General features: G+C 47.2%; 1 protein-coding gene across 1 annotated transcript in view; it reads left to right on the top strand.

Annotated features, from left to right (window-relative positions):
- The window catches only part of Tiam2 (TIAM Rac1 associated GEF 2), a 95641-nt gene that overhangs the window by 49296 nt on the left and 28665 nt on the right, over nucleotides 1-17680 (top strand). The window contains exon 13 of the mRNA XM_051205991.1: nucleotides 5226-5329. Coding sequence (XP_051061948.1) covers nucleotides 5226-5329 — 104 coding nt within the window. The remainder of the gene's footprint in view (nucleotides 1-5225; nucleotides 5330-17680) is intronic.

Here is a 17680-nt window from a genome sequence, read left to right as displayed (position 1 = left end):
CGACAGTCATGCACTAATGTCACACCCCGAGGACCTCATCAGGCCCCATCTCCTGGCACTGTCAGTAAACTTTCCAACATGTGGCTTCTGGATTGCGCATTCACGTTGTAGTGAATGGCTCCATGCCATTCTGAGTTTCCTTTATAGTTGCTGCTTCTGGGGACCCAGGGGCCATTCGGATAGGATGGGTCTTAGCTCTTGCTAGAGCCGGTTGTCTTATCCTAGGCAGGTTCCATCCTGGCAGCCTCAAGGCCAGAACCAGCGTTTCTTCCTGCCCTTGTAGCCAGAAGCAGACTGCACTTGAGAGGTGTCCAGGGGCTGGAAAGGACGTAAGCCCTATTCCTTTGCTACCTGGGATTATGGGATATACCAGCTAGATGAAACAAACACAGCTGTCCTCAAACGAGAGTCCGGCATCCTTAGGACCAGTCTGCATGTGGGATGCCACAGGGGTGCCATTGCCCACAAGCAAGCCCACGTTCAGTTCCCCCATTCCTGTTTCAGGGAATCCCTCTTTGTTCTTATCAGGGTCACAGGAGGTATCGCTTCTTCTAGGACAGGAAGTAAATAGAGAAACCTACTTTCTTGCATATGAACTGATGCCGTCTTGCATCTTAAATGTGCTAGATCAGATTTTGAAGAGATATAATTGTAATCTTTGGATTAAAATCACCAAGTATGTGAATGGGACCGGTCTTAACTTCAGCATTTCCTGGAGTTTCTATTTTTAAGCTGGTACCCAAGATGCTATTTCAACCCAGGTTTTGCCCTTTAATTGGGAAGGATTTGAGGCTGCCAGTGTCACTAATGGGGCATATGCTGACGCATAGTTCAGGAAGGCACTGAATTACTAGGTGTCTCATACTTAAAGACTTGTGTTTCCCCTGCTTGTCTGTCAAGGTCTGGTGGGCATATGGCATAGTTGAGAGGCAATGGCTCTCTATGACAGACTGAATGGCACGTCGGCCATCTCTAGGAAATACCTCTGATTAAAGAAGGAGAGGCAGCTGAGTCTAGAGTCAGCAGGCTGGTTCCTGACATGCATCCGTTACTGCTCAGGGGCTGAATGCTGGATTCTCTAAATTGCATATGGAGCAGTAGACACTTAAACAGCTCTTTGTCCCCTCAGCTGCCAAAGAGAAGCTCTTGTTGGTCATTATTAAAAGGCAGGCTTTTCGATTTGAAAGACCTCACCCCCAAACTCGGTTTCCATAAGGCACACAAAACAGACAAGGGCATACATTTAACACATGCAAAAGTAGCTCGGTTGATGGGCTGTTTTCCATTATGGCTGACATGGCTTTAGTACAGCACTGGGTGCAGCGTGGGTGGGACATACATTTAGTGTGATCCTACAGAACTAATGAAGAACCCCTGGAACATGTCACCATGCATGTCCTGATGAGAAGGCCTGATCAGGTAGGACCCAGGATTTTTATAGGGGTGGATGGATATATGTCCTTACTTCAGCTGCCCTTGCTTAGGATGTGGGCAGCCTGTGGGTGCGGCTATGGGTAGGCACTTAGTACCCAGCATACTTAAGCAGTGGTATACATGAACATTCAGATTTGAACAGCCTACACTCTTTTTATTGCTGGGTTTCTATTCTTCCCGAATGTACATTCCCCCTATTTTTCCTCTAGAAACAGCACATGGGGCTTGCTCAATGCTGATTGCATAGGTTACTACCTTGTTTGTTGCTGCGACAAGACGCCTTACAAAAGAAACCTAGGGAAGTCTTGAAACTACTCTCCATCATGGTGGGAAGTCGGCAGCCAATGAGAGCTTGAGGCATCTGCTGAATCGCTTCTGCAGTCAGGAAGCAGAGAGACAGACGGACACTGGTGTTCTGTTTGCTGTCTGGCTATTCTGCTCCAGCCTATTGAATGGTGCCACCAACAGTTAGGGTGGGCTACCCTACTTCAATTAATCCAATCTAGAAACTCACTGAGACATGCCTACAGGCTTGTCTCTTAGGTGTTTGTCAAACAGATGACCGACGTTTGCTGTCGCAAAGGTCACTGGTGAAGTTTTAGACGCTTGAAGTCAGGTTGGTAGCCATCGACCCTGCCCGGCTTGACTCCCCAAGAGTCTTGTCAACCCCCAGGACAATGCTAGCTCATGATGGACATCCTGGGGGTTCTGTGTGCTCAGATTGCTGTGCCTTGTGACATCTGGATGGTGGGACAGGACAGCTCTGAGATTCTCTACCTTGGAGCTCAGGGATGACTAGAGCATCCTTCTCTGGGTCTCTGGGTGGGTATGGTGCAATGAAGTTGGTTTCCCGTGGGCCAGCCTGCCCAGACCTGCATTCACAGCAGAATCTACAAACTCTCTGTGGTGAAGGAGATGAAGATGGTGACGGGAGGCTCATTGGTTAGGGTTAAGGGTAGGGGTATAGTTATGGTTAGGGTCTATCCATGTTCTGTCATGGGTGCAAGCCAACGCCTTTCTCTTTCTTACTTGAGGCATGGTCTCAGGAGGTAAAGGAGCATTTGAGACCAGCAGTGGCTGGAGAGTCTCCCATAAGTTCCCAAGTTTTGTGAATATATTCAATGAATGACTCAGAATTAGCTCGGCACTCACTCCCACACTTCCCAGGCTATTTTCACTCACATCCATCTGGCCCCTCAGGCTGCAGTGCTCCTCTGCCCTTGTGTGTCTGAACTCCTCATGGGACGGGAGACTCGGTCTTGTTTCTGTCCCATGCCAACAGCACCTGCCGGGTGTGAGTGGGCTGCTGTCGAAATCTCCACCGTGAATAAAAAGCATGTATGAACCGTGTCTCATATTTCCTGTGCTTGATGGAACTTGGGAAATAACGGCACTAGCTGTTTACAAGGTGAAGGCAGCGGCGTGCTAATCCGATTCTGTTACCTAGGTGATGTACTTGCATGTCGTGGGGCTTCTGGGATGTACCTCTCGTTTTTTTCTATGTGCTTCTCTAACTTATGTGCCTCTTTTTCTCCTACACACTTTGCATCGATGTTTCCAGGGTCCCAGTTTTTCTTTTGTCTTTTTGGTTTTTTTTTCGTGCTCTGTTCAAGGATGACCTTGAACTTCCAACGCTCCTGTCTTTGCCTCCTTGAAGCTGGGGTTACACGCATGTGTGTGCCTGGTTGATGTGGTGCTGAGGATGGAACTCGGGGCCTCGTGCACACTTGGTATGTGTCCTGCCATCTGAGTAGCATCCTTCAGTCATCCTTGGTCCTTCTGATAGAATCCTTTTATTGTCTGTGGTAAGTGTCAAGCACCATGGCTTTACCAGGTATAGTCAATGACATCCAGGCCCACCTCTGTGAAGACTTCTTGGCCTGACCACTGACCACCTCCTGCTGGAAGATCCAGTTGTATGTTAGCTTTGCTGAAACTAAGCTTGAAATGTCCATGCCTTACTTCCTTTAGGATTCCCCGTCAACCTAGCCACCTAAGACACAACATCCAGCACCTCCTCTGATGGCTTTGTTTTCTGCATCTTGTCACACTTTGTAGAAGGGACGGTTATGTGGAGTCTATCCCTGCAAACGCTCTCGTTTCTCTGCCAATTTTTTATTTTAAAATTTAAAATTTTGCTATCCCTCTATTTGTTAACATCTGGGTGTTAGCCTGTTACGCGGTGGGACCAGACCGGCGGGGGGGGGGGGGGGGGGGGGGGGAACCTACTCATAACATCTGGGTCCATCTACTTCATCTACTACATGATTTGTTTTTCTGCCCAGGCCTTGCCTTCCTCACACTCCTGTGTCTCAGACACCGCTCTCTCTGCTTTCTGTATACACATTCACCGTGTTCCCGGATTGACTTCCACTCTTCGTTGCATTTACTTTTCTTAGCTGCTTCCCACCCATGGGGGCCCCTTGTTGCCTGCTCTGCCTTATTGCCTGCTCTGCCTTATTGCCTATGCATCCAAGACAAATAAGCATCCCCCAGAGTTGCAACCTCTGTCACGTGCCTCCCTTTTATGAAACCCTTTAGTGCCCAGGGAGAGTCGGCTCATTTTGGTTTAATGTCTCATTTATCATTGAGTGGGACTGCTAGTGAGGGGTTGCGTCGTGTGGTGGCAGGGGCCTGGGAGAGGCAATCCCAGACATACTTGCCTCCATTGCTTTACGGACCTACTTCAGGGGCAGCTCCTGGCTTTGTGCTGGGCACTGCCTCACCTAGCCTTATTTAATTTTATGGGAACAACTGTCTGCGTTGTGACTTGGGGTCCGTGCAGGGTGGGATGGGATGTTGGGAGAGGCAAAGAGAGACATGGAATTGCAGATTTCTGTAGACCACTGGGATGTGCTCTGGAGACCCTCCACTCCATCGTCAGAGCGATTTGATACTTGCCTCCCTCCCCACCAATCATCTCTTAGCATCCCGAGCTCTTCCAGTGGCGTTTTGTCCTGATCATGCCTAAGGGTTCCATTGTCACTTAATTTATTTTTGAGTTCAACCTACACAGATGGGCTAACTACTTGTAGCTGCCTGGGATCTGAGACCATCTGGTTTTTCCTAGCGGAGGGGGGGCAGTCTATCAAATACCAGAATTGGAAGAAAAACCCATGTTGTTTTTGTGGAGAGGCTGGTCTTTCCAGCTCTCTTGACTTTGGTTAACTTGAGAAGGAATGGGGAGAATTATTGAAAGGGCTGTGTGTCAGTGTAGGCTTTAAGACTCAACCACCAATACAAGGGGGTTGTGGAGGGTTTGCTCTCAGGGTGAAGCTGCGGTTGATGCCAGGAATAGAATCTCACTCGACCGTGAACAAATTGTGACTCGTCAGTGTCTGTGGTATGACGTCATTTGTTTTCCAAGATATCCTTGGCAATTTTGTTTTCTCTTAGCCAAAAACAGGGAACCACCAACAAAGGTCATTGATGGCTAGATTTCTGGTCCAGATGCGTTACTTGAGATGAGAGCCTAGTAAAGCGGTTTGCATCACAAATAGGAAGATGACAAGGCTGGGAAGACATTATTATGTTCTCTTTCTTCAGAGGTGGCTGGATGTGCTGCTGTTCCAGTCAGCAAGGGCCTAGATTTGCCCCTGCAGGCAGCAGCTGTGTGCGTATAGGCAGTTTGATGTCCTTAAGGGCTGCTACTCTTCATTGTTGGCTGTTTCCTTCTCTTCTCTATTGCTCTTTCTCTTAAGGATGGCTCTTAAGCCAACCATTGCTACTCAACTGCCAATGACCACACCCATGTGTCCTTTTTTTCCTTTTTTTCCTTCTTTTCACTGCAGACTTCAGCAATGTCCCTGACATCGCAACTGGCCTGAAAAGGAGTCAGACAGATGGCACTCTGGATCAGATGCCCCACAGGGAGAAGACGGAGCAGACATTTCGGGTAAGATGCCAGCCCATATCACAGGCTGAGAGCCAGGCAGGCCAGGATTAATTCCTACTGCTGCCTGGGGTTGGGGATATAAAAGATAGGTTTTTACTGTTTTTGTGTCCACTAGCGGATGCCTTTTGTCCTTCTAAAAATTGAAATCTCAATGTGTGTGTGTGTGCATGTGCTTTTTGATTTGTTGTTGTTATTTAGGTGTGTGTGTGTGTGTCCTGAGACGGAGTCTCACTCTCTAGTCTGAGCTGGTCTGGAACTGTGTAGCTCAGGCAGATGTCGAACTCATACTGACTCTCTTACCTCCGTCTCCAAGCACTGGGATTACAGGTGTGTATCACCACACCTATCAGTTTCTCCTTTAAAATTTATTTTTAAAATTGTGTATGTGTGACGTGTGCTCATGTATGAGTACACTTGCCCATGCATGCTCATATGTGTGTGGAGGCCAGAGGTTGATGTTGAGTGTCTTTCTCTATCACTGTCCTTATTTTCTAAGACAGAGTCTTGCTGGGCGAGCCTGTTGCATTCCAGAGGCTGGCTGGCAAGTGAGCCCCAGGGACCCACCTATTTTCCCTTCCCAAGTGTTGGGGTTACAGATGTGCACTGTCCACCCCCCCCCCAGCTTTTATGTGGTTTCTGGAGATTGAACTGAAGTTCTCATGCTGTATGATGAGCATTTTATCCACTGAGACATCTAGTGAAGACTTACAGGGACCATTTACTTTCAGTCTGGCTTCTGGCATTCCATGAAAGAGGAAGGGAGACAGGAAGTCTGCTTAGAAATCCTGAGAGGGAAGTCCTAAGCTTGGGTATTAGGAAAGTCATATTCAGTTACTAGCCCATCCCTATCCCTAATATTTTTTTTAACCAAAGCTAAATTATTATTTTTTTCAATGTTGTTTTTTTTCCCCCCAATGTTTGATTATAGTAAAATATACATAACAAGGGCCTGGAGAGATGGCCGAGCAGTTAAAAGCATTAAGTGTTCTTCTAGAGGACCTGGGTTCAATTCCCATCACCCCCATGACAGTTACACTCTTTCTAATTTCAGTTTCGGGGCTCCAACATCCTTTTCCAACCATACACGGGTACCAGGCACTCTCATGGTATACAGACATACATACAAGCAAAACATTTATAAACATGAAATGCACACTCATCAAACTACATATACATGTGTATATATATATATATAATGTGTGTGCATGTATGTGTGTATATATGTGCATTTGTATATATGTATGTGTATATATATGCATATATGAACATACATATATGAGTATATATATACATATATGTTACATATATATATACATATATATATGTTTGCCTTTTAAGCCATTTTCATTTTTCATATGTGCACTTCAGCGGTGTGACATACTGTCCTCCACTATCACTACCCTTTGCCCCTAGAACTTTCCAACTCTGTCCCTGTTAGTCACTTTCCATGTCCTCCCATTCCATGACTTCATCTACACTTTCTTCTCAGTTGCCAATTCTATGTCCTGCCTATAAAAGCAAAATTATAAGGCCCTCAGGAGCAATAATATGAACAAAGGAGTCAAGACCACGATGGGGAAGCCCACAGAATCAGCTGACCCACGCTAGTGAGAGATCGCTGACTCAGGTCTGACAAACGGGGAACCAGCCTAAGACCGAACTAGACTCCCTTAACATAGGTGACAGTGGTGTGGCTGGGACAATGTATGAGGCCACTGGCAGCGGGTCCAAGGTCTAACTGTATAGCAAGTTAGAGTCTAGCCTTGGCTACATGATAACCTTTCTCTCTCTCCCCCACCCTCCATCCCTCTCTCTATCCCCTCTCTTTCTAGACAACGGCAAAACACAGGTCTCACCCCCTGTTTTGTTCTGGTCTTATTTCACAAAGCAGGGTTGCCTTCTCTGTTCATCCATGTGATACAATGTATCAGATTTTCATTCCGTTTTTAAGGCCAAGTCATACCCTAACACAAGTAGGCCCCTCACTCCGCTTATTGCTTGGCTCATTAGTCTCTTGTGAGCCATACTGCAGTGGCTAATTAGGCTACACTGGCCTGCTCAAACCCCCACCTTCAGGTTTTAGGGTAATGTAGCTGGGAGTGCAGTTGCTAGATCACAGCTCTTCCAGGACGTTCTCGGCTCTTTGAGGGAGGGAGTCGTCCTCAGTGGGACTTTCTGTCTTCCTTCCTGTTCTTACATTTTTTCAACTGTTGATGACCCAGGTCCCCCTCAGCGTAGTTCAGCGTTTGAGATTACAGGTTCCAACTCATAGTCCTTGGCTTTTCTTGCCTTTTTACTTGAATATAAAACAGGAATTACTGATGTTTGGTAAGGATCAGGAGAAACAGATAGGCCGAATAGATGTTTATTCAGGGAGAAATAACTTACAACAGAGACAGATGAACACCAGCAGGTTCCTGGTCCCAAGGATGCCTCCCGATGCTCTCCTGTCCCCTTGCTGCAAGCAGGAGAGCTCTCCCAGTCCCCTGCTGAGACTTAGTTCCCCCAGGTAACATCTGGCCCTGTCTCCACCCCCCCAATGGGCGTAGTCTATGCCACAGGTGCCAACAAAGTGATTATCTCACTACAAGGAATAGAGGATATGTAGGCAATGGCAGACTTTAAATGCCAGTTCTTGTAGGGCCACGTGTCATTTGAGTTTGGGCTAACACTGAGGGCCTAGGCAACAGGTAGCATACCCTTCAGGCTCACTGTCACTGACATCCACTGAAGGGGTGGATTAGGGGAGAGCCTGGCCACCTCAGCGGCTAAGTGATTAGCCACTCCCTGGCCCTGCATTCATCAGGTTCCTGCCATTCTTCCATGATCCTAATTGTCCATTGTTGTTGTTTGTTCTGTTTTTGGAAACCGGGTTTCTCTGTGTAGCTTTTTTCTTTCTTTCTTTCTTTCTTTCTTCCTTCCTTCCTTCCTTCCTTCCTTCCTTCCTTCCTTCCTTCCTTTCTTTCTTTCTTTCAAAGTCTGTCTTGGAGCTCACTCTCTATATAGACCAGTTGAAAGACCCGCCCCACAGAGCGTGGAGTGTGGACCCTCATGCCCCGACTCAGGAAAGGCGCCCCCCCCCCAATCACTCACGAGAAGCAGACTTGATGTAAAAGCATGAGGTCTTTTATATTCCAGTGCACTGGGGTCCACAGTCATGCGCCACGCAGGGGCAGAGGGCTAAGGACCACGAATGCGGAAGTAAGATAGCTTTTATAGGTTTACAACAGAGCCCATGCATCTTAAACCAGTCATCTCATAGCATCCAGAGCCTGCGCGGTGCTGACCAATCACTTTAAACCATCCATGCCCGCACTTTTACTTTATAGACCAGTCAGTTTCCTATAGCCCTGGAGGTTTGCATTCTCGTGCGTGTTGTGGATGGGGTGACAAAGCTCACGTACTTACAGGCTGGCCTCCAACTCTAAGAGATCTGCTTGCTTTTGCCCCCCCTCATGCTGGGGTTAAAGGTTCCATTCTCTGTCTGTTGGACTGCTTTAGAAACTCAGTATTACAGCTATCTTTTTCTGTGTGTGGAGCAGAGAATCACAGCACATCCATTTGACAAGTCCGGTTTGCCTTGGCTTAATTTTCTTGAAGCACTCACAGAGCTGGCTCTGTGTTGGAGGTGAAGGTGCTTGGAGGAAGATCATTCAACACCATTGAGAATAATGATTTTCTTTCCATGATAACTGACTTGAGTTCCTAATAAGGAAATTAATTTTTTACCCCCCCCCCCATTTAAGGAAGATTCGATAAAAGAGATGTGAGAATCTAAGAGAATTAGCACAGGAAGGTCATCTCCAACTATTCCCTAATAGTGTGTGTTCTAGCTAAGCAAAAAGCGAGCAGCGGTACACCCATTACAGCCATTAGAAACGGAAAGCTGAAGACTGAATGGAAATTGGGATGACAGGAACTTTACTTTCCATTGTAAAAGATGGTGAAGCCAGCTTAGTCTACATAGTGAGTTCTAGGATAGCTAGAGCAATGTGAGTCCCTGCCTTAAAAACAATATAAAAAATGGTGAGGGAAGAAAGATCCTCCCCTCTTCCTCATACACACATGCGTACCAAAGAACACAGAGCAGAAAACAGAAGAGAGGTTCAGGTGGAGTATCTTAATGCATATCTGCTTTCCATCTGAGAAGTATCTGGGGGAGGGGACACACTTGTCAACATGACATCCATGCGTGTTTCATGTGCACCATGTACATATAATGCAGAAGCAAGTCTGCTCAGTGTTGGTGATAACACTTGGGTTTCAACCACAGCCATGCACTGGAGAGCGGGGGTGGGCCACTGCTTCTCTTGCCGTGCTGGCACGCTGGACTTGCAGCACTTTTGGATTAGGAACACTCAGCCTGAGTAAGCAAGTGAAGTACTTGCCTCTGGTTTCTTCCAAGTCAACAGTAGTCACTTGCTAATAGGTTTGAACGTGACCCCATCTAATGATGGAGTTCAGTTCACAGAAGAATAGGAGGATGGTCCAGCATTCCGTCTGCTCATGTCATCTTTGTTTCTTGGAGAGCATGAATTAGAGACCACCATCATGATGGACATCATAGTTAGTGAAAAGGGCAAGAAATTGTCAAATTTAGGGGTCCTAACATTCTCTGTCTATATTTTTCCCCCAGTGCTGAAGATTGAACTCCTTAATGCAAGTTAGATTCTCAGTCCTTTGTGAATTTCTAGTCTTGTGTCAGAGCCTTACTAAGTTGTCTAGGCCGACTTGAATTTGGGATCCTCCTGCCTCCACTGCTGAGCAGTTAGGATTACAGACTGTCTTAGTTAGGGCTCTGTAGCTGTGAAGAGGCACCATGACTGTGACAACTCTTATAGAGAAACACATTTAATTGGAGCTGGCTTACAGTTCAAAGGCTTAATCCATTATCGGCAAGAAGCATGGCAGTGTGCAGGCAGACATGGTGTTAGAGAAGGAGCTCAGAAGTCCTACATCTTGGTTTTTGGGCAGCAGAAGGAGATTGTGAGCCACAGTGGACATAGCTTGAGCATTGGGAGACCTCAAAGCCGGCTACCACATTAACATACTTCCTCCAACAAGACCACACCTCCTAATAGTGTCACTCCCTATACCTATGGGAGGCATTTTCTTTCAAACCACCACATAGACCACGGTATGTTGTTGTTAGTAGTATTGTTGTAGTGTGTATTTGTAGGCCAGAGATTAGCATTGGGGATGGGTTCAATTGTTCTCTAATATTTTCCATCTTTTAAGACAGAATCTTTCACCCAACTTTGGCTCAACCGGCTGGCTAGCAAGCTCTGAGATTTGCTTCTCTGGCCACTGCCACCCCTGAGGCGGGTAAAGATGCTCAAAGTCTTGGCTAGTTTTTTACATGGGTTCTAGGTTCTGAACTCAGAACCATGTTTCCATAGCATGCACTTTACTGACCTGAGCCGTCATCTCTCCAGTCCATCTATAACCAGGATCCCTCCCTGTTTGCATGGAAATGAGTTGGGAGTTGATGGATTGCGATGCATTTCTTTCCTGTGCTGGGATCAACTCTTGCAGGGGCCCCTGCATACTACCCTCCAGGAGGCAGCTGCTCAGGCCTGTGGGAGGTGGTTGCTCTCCAGGGAGAGGACCTGCCTCTGCTTCCTGGATCTTCTTAGGGGTCATTAACTTCTTTTCAGATTAGATTCTGGTTGAACCTGGGCCATGTGGGGTATTTTACTAACAAGTACTCTTGACTTTAGAATAAGGAATAATTTCCATTGAAGCCTGGCTTCATGAGACGCAGCTGTAACCAAGGCTTTGACAGCCCCACAATTTCTGCAAATGGTTCATAATTGATTGCCTTGTCTCTATTTAAGGGTGCCTATTACTGTCACAGCTCTTTGTGTGACCCTGTCAGCCTCTCCTGCAGGGGACTTTTTTCTCTCTAGCATTGTTAGCAGTTGGCATATGCTATTATGATAGGGGGGAGTTTGAAAGGAATAAATAATTTCTCTTTGGGTGAGGGAGTTGAAGGGGTTTTTGGTTTGTTTTGGGAGTACCCAAGGTGTGTTAAGCAGTCCCCCACAGACAAGCCACTCGAGTACTGGGGGCCGGCAGTAGACATGTGGCAGTCGGTGAATCTGGCATTCCTTTATCTGCTGTAGCCTCCTGGTACCTCTCCGGAGAAGGCGGGCTCAGAGTTTAGGTAGGGATCTAGTGGAAGGGGGTGCACCTTCTCCCGGCAGCAGAGAGAGCTTGGTGGTGCTAGGACACCCTTGCGGATGTGACAGGCAAGATGATTTTTTTTCTTTCTCTCACTTCATTGCCAGGGGATGAGAGCGGGGGGGGGGGGGGCATGCCTTCCCTGTTCTCCAGCAGCAGCGGAGGACTATGAAGGGCTACCTTCTCCGACACTGAGAAGGAACAGGTGCCTTTGAACCGCTCGCTCCTTTTTATGTGCAAGCGTGTAAGTAAATGCAGCCTCGGGATTCTGGGGTGCAGGTCATGATCCAAGTGCAGGCTTGTCTTCATGTTTTCTGTTGAGAATGAAAGTTGGTGAGCCTCTAGCAATGTCTCGGGTTGTTGGTGTGGACAGCAGGGTGTGGGTCAGTTTGGGAGGGGTCCAGAGGACAATTTTAAAGCGCACTGTCTTCAGAGGTGAGAAGAGAATTTTTGTAAATGGGGTCTGTGGTCTGGTCAACTTTGCTTTTCTCTTTGTGAGGTCTTGTAGTTGATCGCAGAAACAGTTTTGCCAGTTTGAAATAGAAGTCAGAAAAACCTGTGTTTCCTCTGTATTTTAAAGTGAGAGGAAGGATTTGATTGTTACAAATCATTCTGTGTTTGAATAATTTTCTTGGAGCGTAGCCCATGCTTGTATTGGACTTACTGCTGTGAAATAAATACCTGCAAAAAACAAAGGAAAGAAAACCCTTTTTTTTTTTTTTTTTTTTTTTTTTTTTTTTGGCAAGGTGAGCAGAGTTGTTGGTGCAGCTCTTTCTCCTCAGTTAATTTTCTAGCTTTTAGAGGAATTTTTATGTAATCACCTAGTGTAGCTGTGGCCGCGATTATTTTTGTAGTTTGTAGGCGTTGTGTTGATAGAACAGAGAGCATTGGGAATCGAGATGTACAGTGTAGCAACTGTGTCTTGTGTTCTTTGTGATTTGATCATTTCAAAGATGTGTTTTGCCCTGTTGTGTGTTCAGGGCAGAAGAAAACACAGTGACAGTTAGCCTCCCTGTAACCAGGGGAACATAACTTGTATTTAATATTTGACTCCTGCCCACTCATCTTGCTCAACCCTCTACATTTCTCACATGAATTGGTTTTTTTTTTTTTTTTTTTTTTTTTTTTTTTAAGGAGCTTGCATACATAAGAAGCTGAAGCTAAAGGAGATGGGTTGGGGGCGGGCGGGGGACATGATTTTTGTCCCAGCATTCCTTATGTGTGCACACTGGAGTTTCCTGCCTTACCCCAGGACCTTTTGGGTTATAAGACACTTTGTTAGAAAGTTAAACACCATTTATTTAGGAACAGTAGTCTGACTCCATAGCGGCTTTTGGTAGATTGATGTATTCATGGTATTTTCTTAAAGTTAAATGGACCTATTTTTAAATGCATGTTGTCTGAACTACTCTGTATTGTAGCAGGCAGGGAGACGGCATCTTCAAGGCAAAATGCCTTGTTCCTAAGAAATAACTTGGGCATGGCGTTCTGCCCTAGTGGCCATCTCCCTGCATGAGTTCACTTCAGGCAGCTCTTTCTTTGAGGTGGTGGTTGCATGCCAAAGGGAAATCTTGATTAAGTTAGAAAGCTGAGGCTTTATCCTGTTGTTCCAGGGTTTATCAGTCACCGGGATGGAGTTACTCAGCTTTTAGGGGATTAAGCAGCCTCCCCTGAGAGGTCTATAAGAACATACTCAAGTCTTGGCATCTTCATTGGGGTGGGGGTGAGGGTTGGGGACATTCAATGCCTAATAAGAATTCACATACAAATATGCGAATGTCCTCGTGAAATGTTACTGAAGTTAGTGTTGTGTATGACTTTGAAACACCTTAGCTGCCCACCTGTCTTCTTAGAGTTAGTGCCGTTGTCAAAGTCTACCAAGTTGTTCTCTGGGGTAAAAAAGAATCAGACACCAGGAACCTTAGGAATTGAGCCCACTTGGCTTCTTGTTGTTCTTTTCTTTTGATAATGATTTATTCACTTTTTATTTCATATGCATTGGTGTTTTACCTGCACATATGTATGAGGGCATTGGATCCCCTAGAACTGGAGTTATAGACATTTGTGGGCTGCCCTATGGGTGCGGGGAACCAAACCCAAGTCCTTTGGAAGAGCAGCCAGTGCTCTTAACCACCGAGCCATCTCTCCAGCCCCCTCTGTTGTCTTCATAAAGACAGCATATCATCGATGTAGTGCAATTTGCTCAGGGGCGGTCTTCATGAATTGGCTGATGTGAGCGAGTGGAGAAGTTCTGTGTTTGGTCTGCTTTCTTCCTCAAGAGTCAGGCTTGTAACTGTCTAGTCGTCCAGGGAGGCCGGAGAGGCACTGCTGGCCACAGTCATGCAGGTGTGTCCTCTCAGATGAGACGTGTGTGTGTGTGTGTGTGTGTGTGTGTGCGTGCATGCACGTGCGCGCGTGTGTGTAAGCTGGAGAAGGAATTTGGTAGCTGGCTCTCCAGGGCAGCATTCTGCCATTAACACTGTACTGCCTTGGAGGAGAGAGCCTCTGGTAAGTCTGTTGGGCTTGTGGGAGGCAACTCTGGTGGGTTTTCTAAGAGCTGGAAATTTCGTTTGACCTCTCGGTAGTTCGAGATCCGCCCCAATCCTACGTTCCTAGCTGCAGGCTATTAATGTCCAGTTCTTGTGGGTCTGCCCTTGCTTATCAGGGCTGACGTGTGGTCAGTGGGGTATGGCATGCAGAGATCACCCCTGCCTGGGTCCTGACTTCATCGGAAGTCTGCAGAATTAGAGATATCACCCTTTCCCTCTCCCTATTTAGGCATCAGGGGAGGTCTGAAAGTGAACAACAGCGAACCTGAATTATAGATTGGCCCTGTGCAGGTGTGACCATTGTATGAACTTCTCTGAAAGCAGCTTGGGACAGGTAGCACTCACCCTGGGGACGGAACCCTGCCTGAAGGGAGGAAGTGGGGAGAAGTCACCCTGTCCGCGTCCTCCCTCCCTCCCTGCTTCTTTCAGCTGTCTCAGCCCCATCATCGTGGCCGATTCCCCCTGATCACATTGTATGCCGGGACAGAAGAAACTGGAAATGTGGGCAGGGGTTGTTACCGGGGCTGAACTCGAGCAGGCTGGGCTGGGCTGCACAGGCGGTGAACATCACCCGATGGAATGCTCAGCTGCCTGTGAAGGCTCAGACGCGAGGGCCACTCACTGAGGGAGGGTTGTGAGTGGCCCCGAGGCTGTGAGCTTGCATGTAGCGTGGCACAGACCACACAGTTCCCCACGTGATTGCAACGTGTGGCTGTCTAGCAGTAGAGTCACCTGAAAGGCAGAGGTTCTAGGATGTGACCTGACAGATAGGGTAGGCCTGAAATATGAGATACCAACTGTCGAAAGCTCAGGCACCCATGTCTTTCCTGGTTCTTGGTGGTTCTGACGGGGAGAGGATTAATGCATTAATGGCACCTGGCTCAGTGGGGTTGGGAGGATTCACGGTGGCTCCCCTCCCCTCCAGCCCCAGGTTCTTTGGGAGCAGGCTGGTCTCCTAAGATGCCCCTCTGTCCTTTGTCCTTCCTATTTGCCTGTGTTTCTGCCTTCTTATTCTTCTCTGTATTTTCCCTCTACATTGTGTTTTTGTTTTGTTTTTTTCTTAAGAAAAAAAAAAGTTGTTACTCAAAGTCAGCCTCAGAGTCACAAATCCAAGAGGAAGAACAAAAATGAGCCACAAAGAGGCTGTGCTTGCTGTAGGGCGGCAGGGTGAATCACTCAGAGGGCAGGGCTGGGGGCAGGGCTTGTCAGGGGGAGTGCTGGCTCTGACATTAACTCGCTGTCAGGCACCCAAGTGCTGACGGGATAATTGCACGCCCTTTCCTTACTGCTGCGGTGATGACTAACAGCAAAGTGACTTGGAGGACACCCCAGAGCTGAAGCCACCCAAGGGTTTGACCCTGTCTGGGCAGAGATGCTTCTCCATAGGGTACCCGTAACCTGGCCGCGTCTGTTTACAGAGATGCTTCCCCAGCAGGGCACCCGTCACCCGACCACATCCTTCTTTCCCTCCCTCGACATAGCAGGAGCCATGGTTGTCCTCTCATCCTGTCTGAGACGAGACTCAGGAGGGATCCGCTTATCCTCACCGGGTGGACAAAGTGCTACGTCAGAGTAGCCAGGCCCTGTGACATAGGTGGTGGTCCTGCCTGTCCCCAGGTTTCCAAGTTGTCACAGCTGCAGATACTCAAAATGGGGCTGAATGGTGAGTTTCCTGGGTCATTACTCTTCATCCTCCATACTTCCAGCCCTCTGGTTCTGCATCTGGGTTTCCTTTCTGAGGTCCCCTGCCTGGAGGAAAACAGTTATGGAGGCATCAGATAATTTCACTTTGCGCTAGAGAAGAAAGTACAGAAGTGGAATTTCTTAAGTCAAACCCTTAGTCTGAATTCTACTTGCAGGTTCTAGAGCCTTCTTAGGGGGACTAGACCTGTGGTGGATGCAGTAGGAATGTGGTGGGGTTTTCCCCATGTCCTGGACTGGTGTGAGGGCTTCGTCCTTGGCTAACGTCCCCAAACTTCTGCACTGGTCTGAGTGTTAGCCTTGAGCTGACACATTTCGCTGCCCATCCTCCTACCCAAATGTGTGATTGAGAGCAGCGGTCCTTTGCCTGACATTGTTGCTGCTTGTTTTCATGAATGTGGGGAGCTGCTTATAAGGAATCCAAAGTTTAGAAGACCCTGAGTAAGTAGGATTGGCATGGGTTATCTGTGGACTGTTACAGCATCCACTGGAGTTAAAAACCTCTCCGCTGTCTGGAGGTGTTTAAGGTCATGATGGTTAGAGGTCAGGGAGGTTACTTTATTTAGGAAAGTATTTAGAGTGGGTTTTTTGAGAATGGGATGAAAGCTCTAGAAACTTCTAGAAAATTGATCAAGTGCTTGTATCTAAAACTGCATAGAGTTCTGGAGTGTGCAATGGGAGTCAGCAATTCAATGACATTAGGCACAGGTCTCCCTTTAAGGACTCCTGTGATCCCCAAGTTTATAACCCTGCCTTTACCTGTTTGAATCATTAGACTTGGCACTGACATTGTTGAGATTTCAGAATTAATATCAAGTACTGATGATATGAAGTGTCATTTTTGCTTAATCATGTGGTCTTGTCTGTGTGTCTGTGTACGTACATGTTCATATATATGTGCAAGTATGTGTGTCAGTGTGTGTTCACATGTGTATGAAGGCCAGAAGTCAACCTTGGATGTCTTCTCTATGATGGTCTACCTGTCGTTTTTGAGGCAAGGTCTCTTGCTGAGCATGACACATGGTTGACCAGCAAGTTCTAGGGATCCTGTGGCACTAACTCTTCAGTGTTTATATTACAGGTGCATCTTAAAAGTGGGTGCTGAGGAGCTGAGTTCAAGTTCTGTGCTTTTACAGTGAGCACTTAAGCCCCTGAGCCTTCCCTCCCGCCTTCCAGTGACATTTTAAACTTGGTTAGGTCAGGCGGAGCTAGCTATGAATGATTCACTTAGGGTTCCTCCTGTTCTAAGGCACAGAGAAGGTTAAATCTCTCTCTCTCTCTCTCTCTCTCTCTCTCTCTCTCTCTCTCTCTCTCACCATGGCAAATAAAGTATTAGGTTTCTATGACATCAGTGGTTGTATGGCACGTTACTGAATGCCACTGGCTTCATCGTATGGTGATGTTTTGGCATTGAAAAAACTTTGGTTTTCTGTAATTACTAGGGGAAGAGTGAGTCTAGGACAAGTACAGCTTGAGACGCTGATCCTCAACTAAACTTTTATAGGCCTGGCTGCTGAGACGAACGGCTGTCTGGTGGGTCAGGCGTGCGTGCGTGCGTGCGTGCGTGTGTGGTTATGCGCTCATCACAGGGATGCCTAAGTGGTGGTGGTCCCCCCAGACTGCCGTAAGCAGAGCCTCCTGCTGAAGTCCCCCTCAGCAGATCAGTCTGTGGCTGTTTCTTGTTCCTTCTCTTCCAAAGAAATAACAGCACAGTTGTGGTCTAATTTGGGCTTGCTACTGTTTGGGTGCCGTGAATGTTATCTAATCTTTAATATTTACCGAGAGTGGGGAGGGTGTGGCATCATGGGGTTTGTTCACTAAAAGCGGTTCCACAAAGGCCCACTCAGATGTTAGCCATTGTTAAGAGGTCCGGGCCATCATCCCGGCACCTTATTTCAACACTCTAGCTTACGTGTGG

The sequence above is a fragment of the Phodopus roborovskii genome, unplaced genomic scaffold (assembly GCF_943737965.1).
Source record: "Phodopus roborovskii unplaced genomic scaffold, PHOROB, whole genome shotgun sequence".
In the NCBI taxonomy this organism is placed as follows: domain Eukaryota; kingdom Metazoa; phylum Chordata; class Mammalia; order Rodentia; family Cricetidae; genus Phodopus; species Phodopus roborovskii.
Note: the sequence above shows the minus strand (reverse complement) of the source record. Positions and strands in the feature narration are given on the sequence as shown.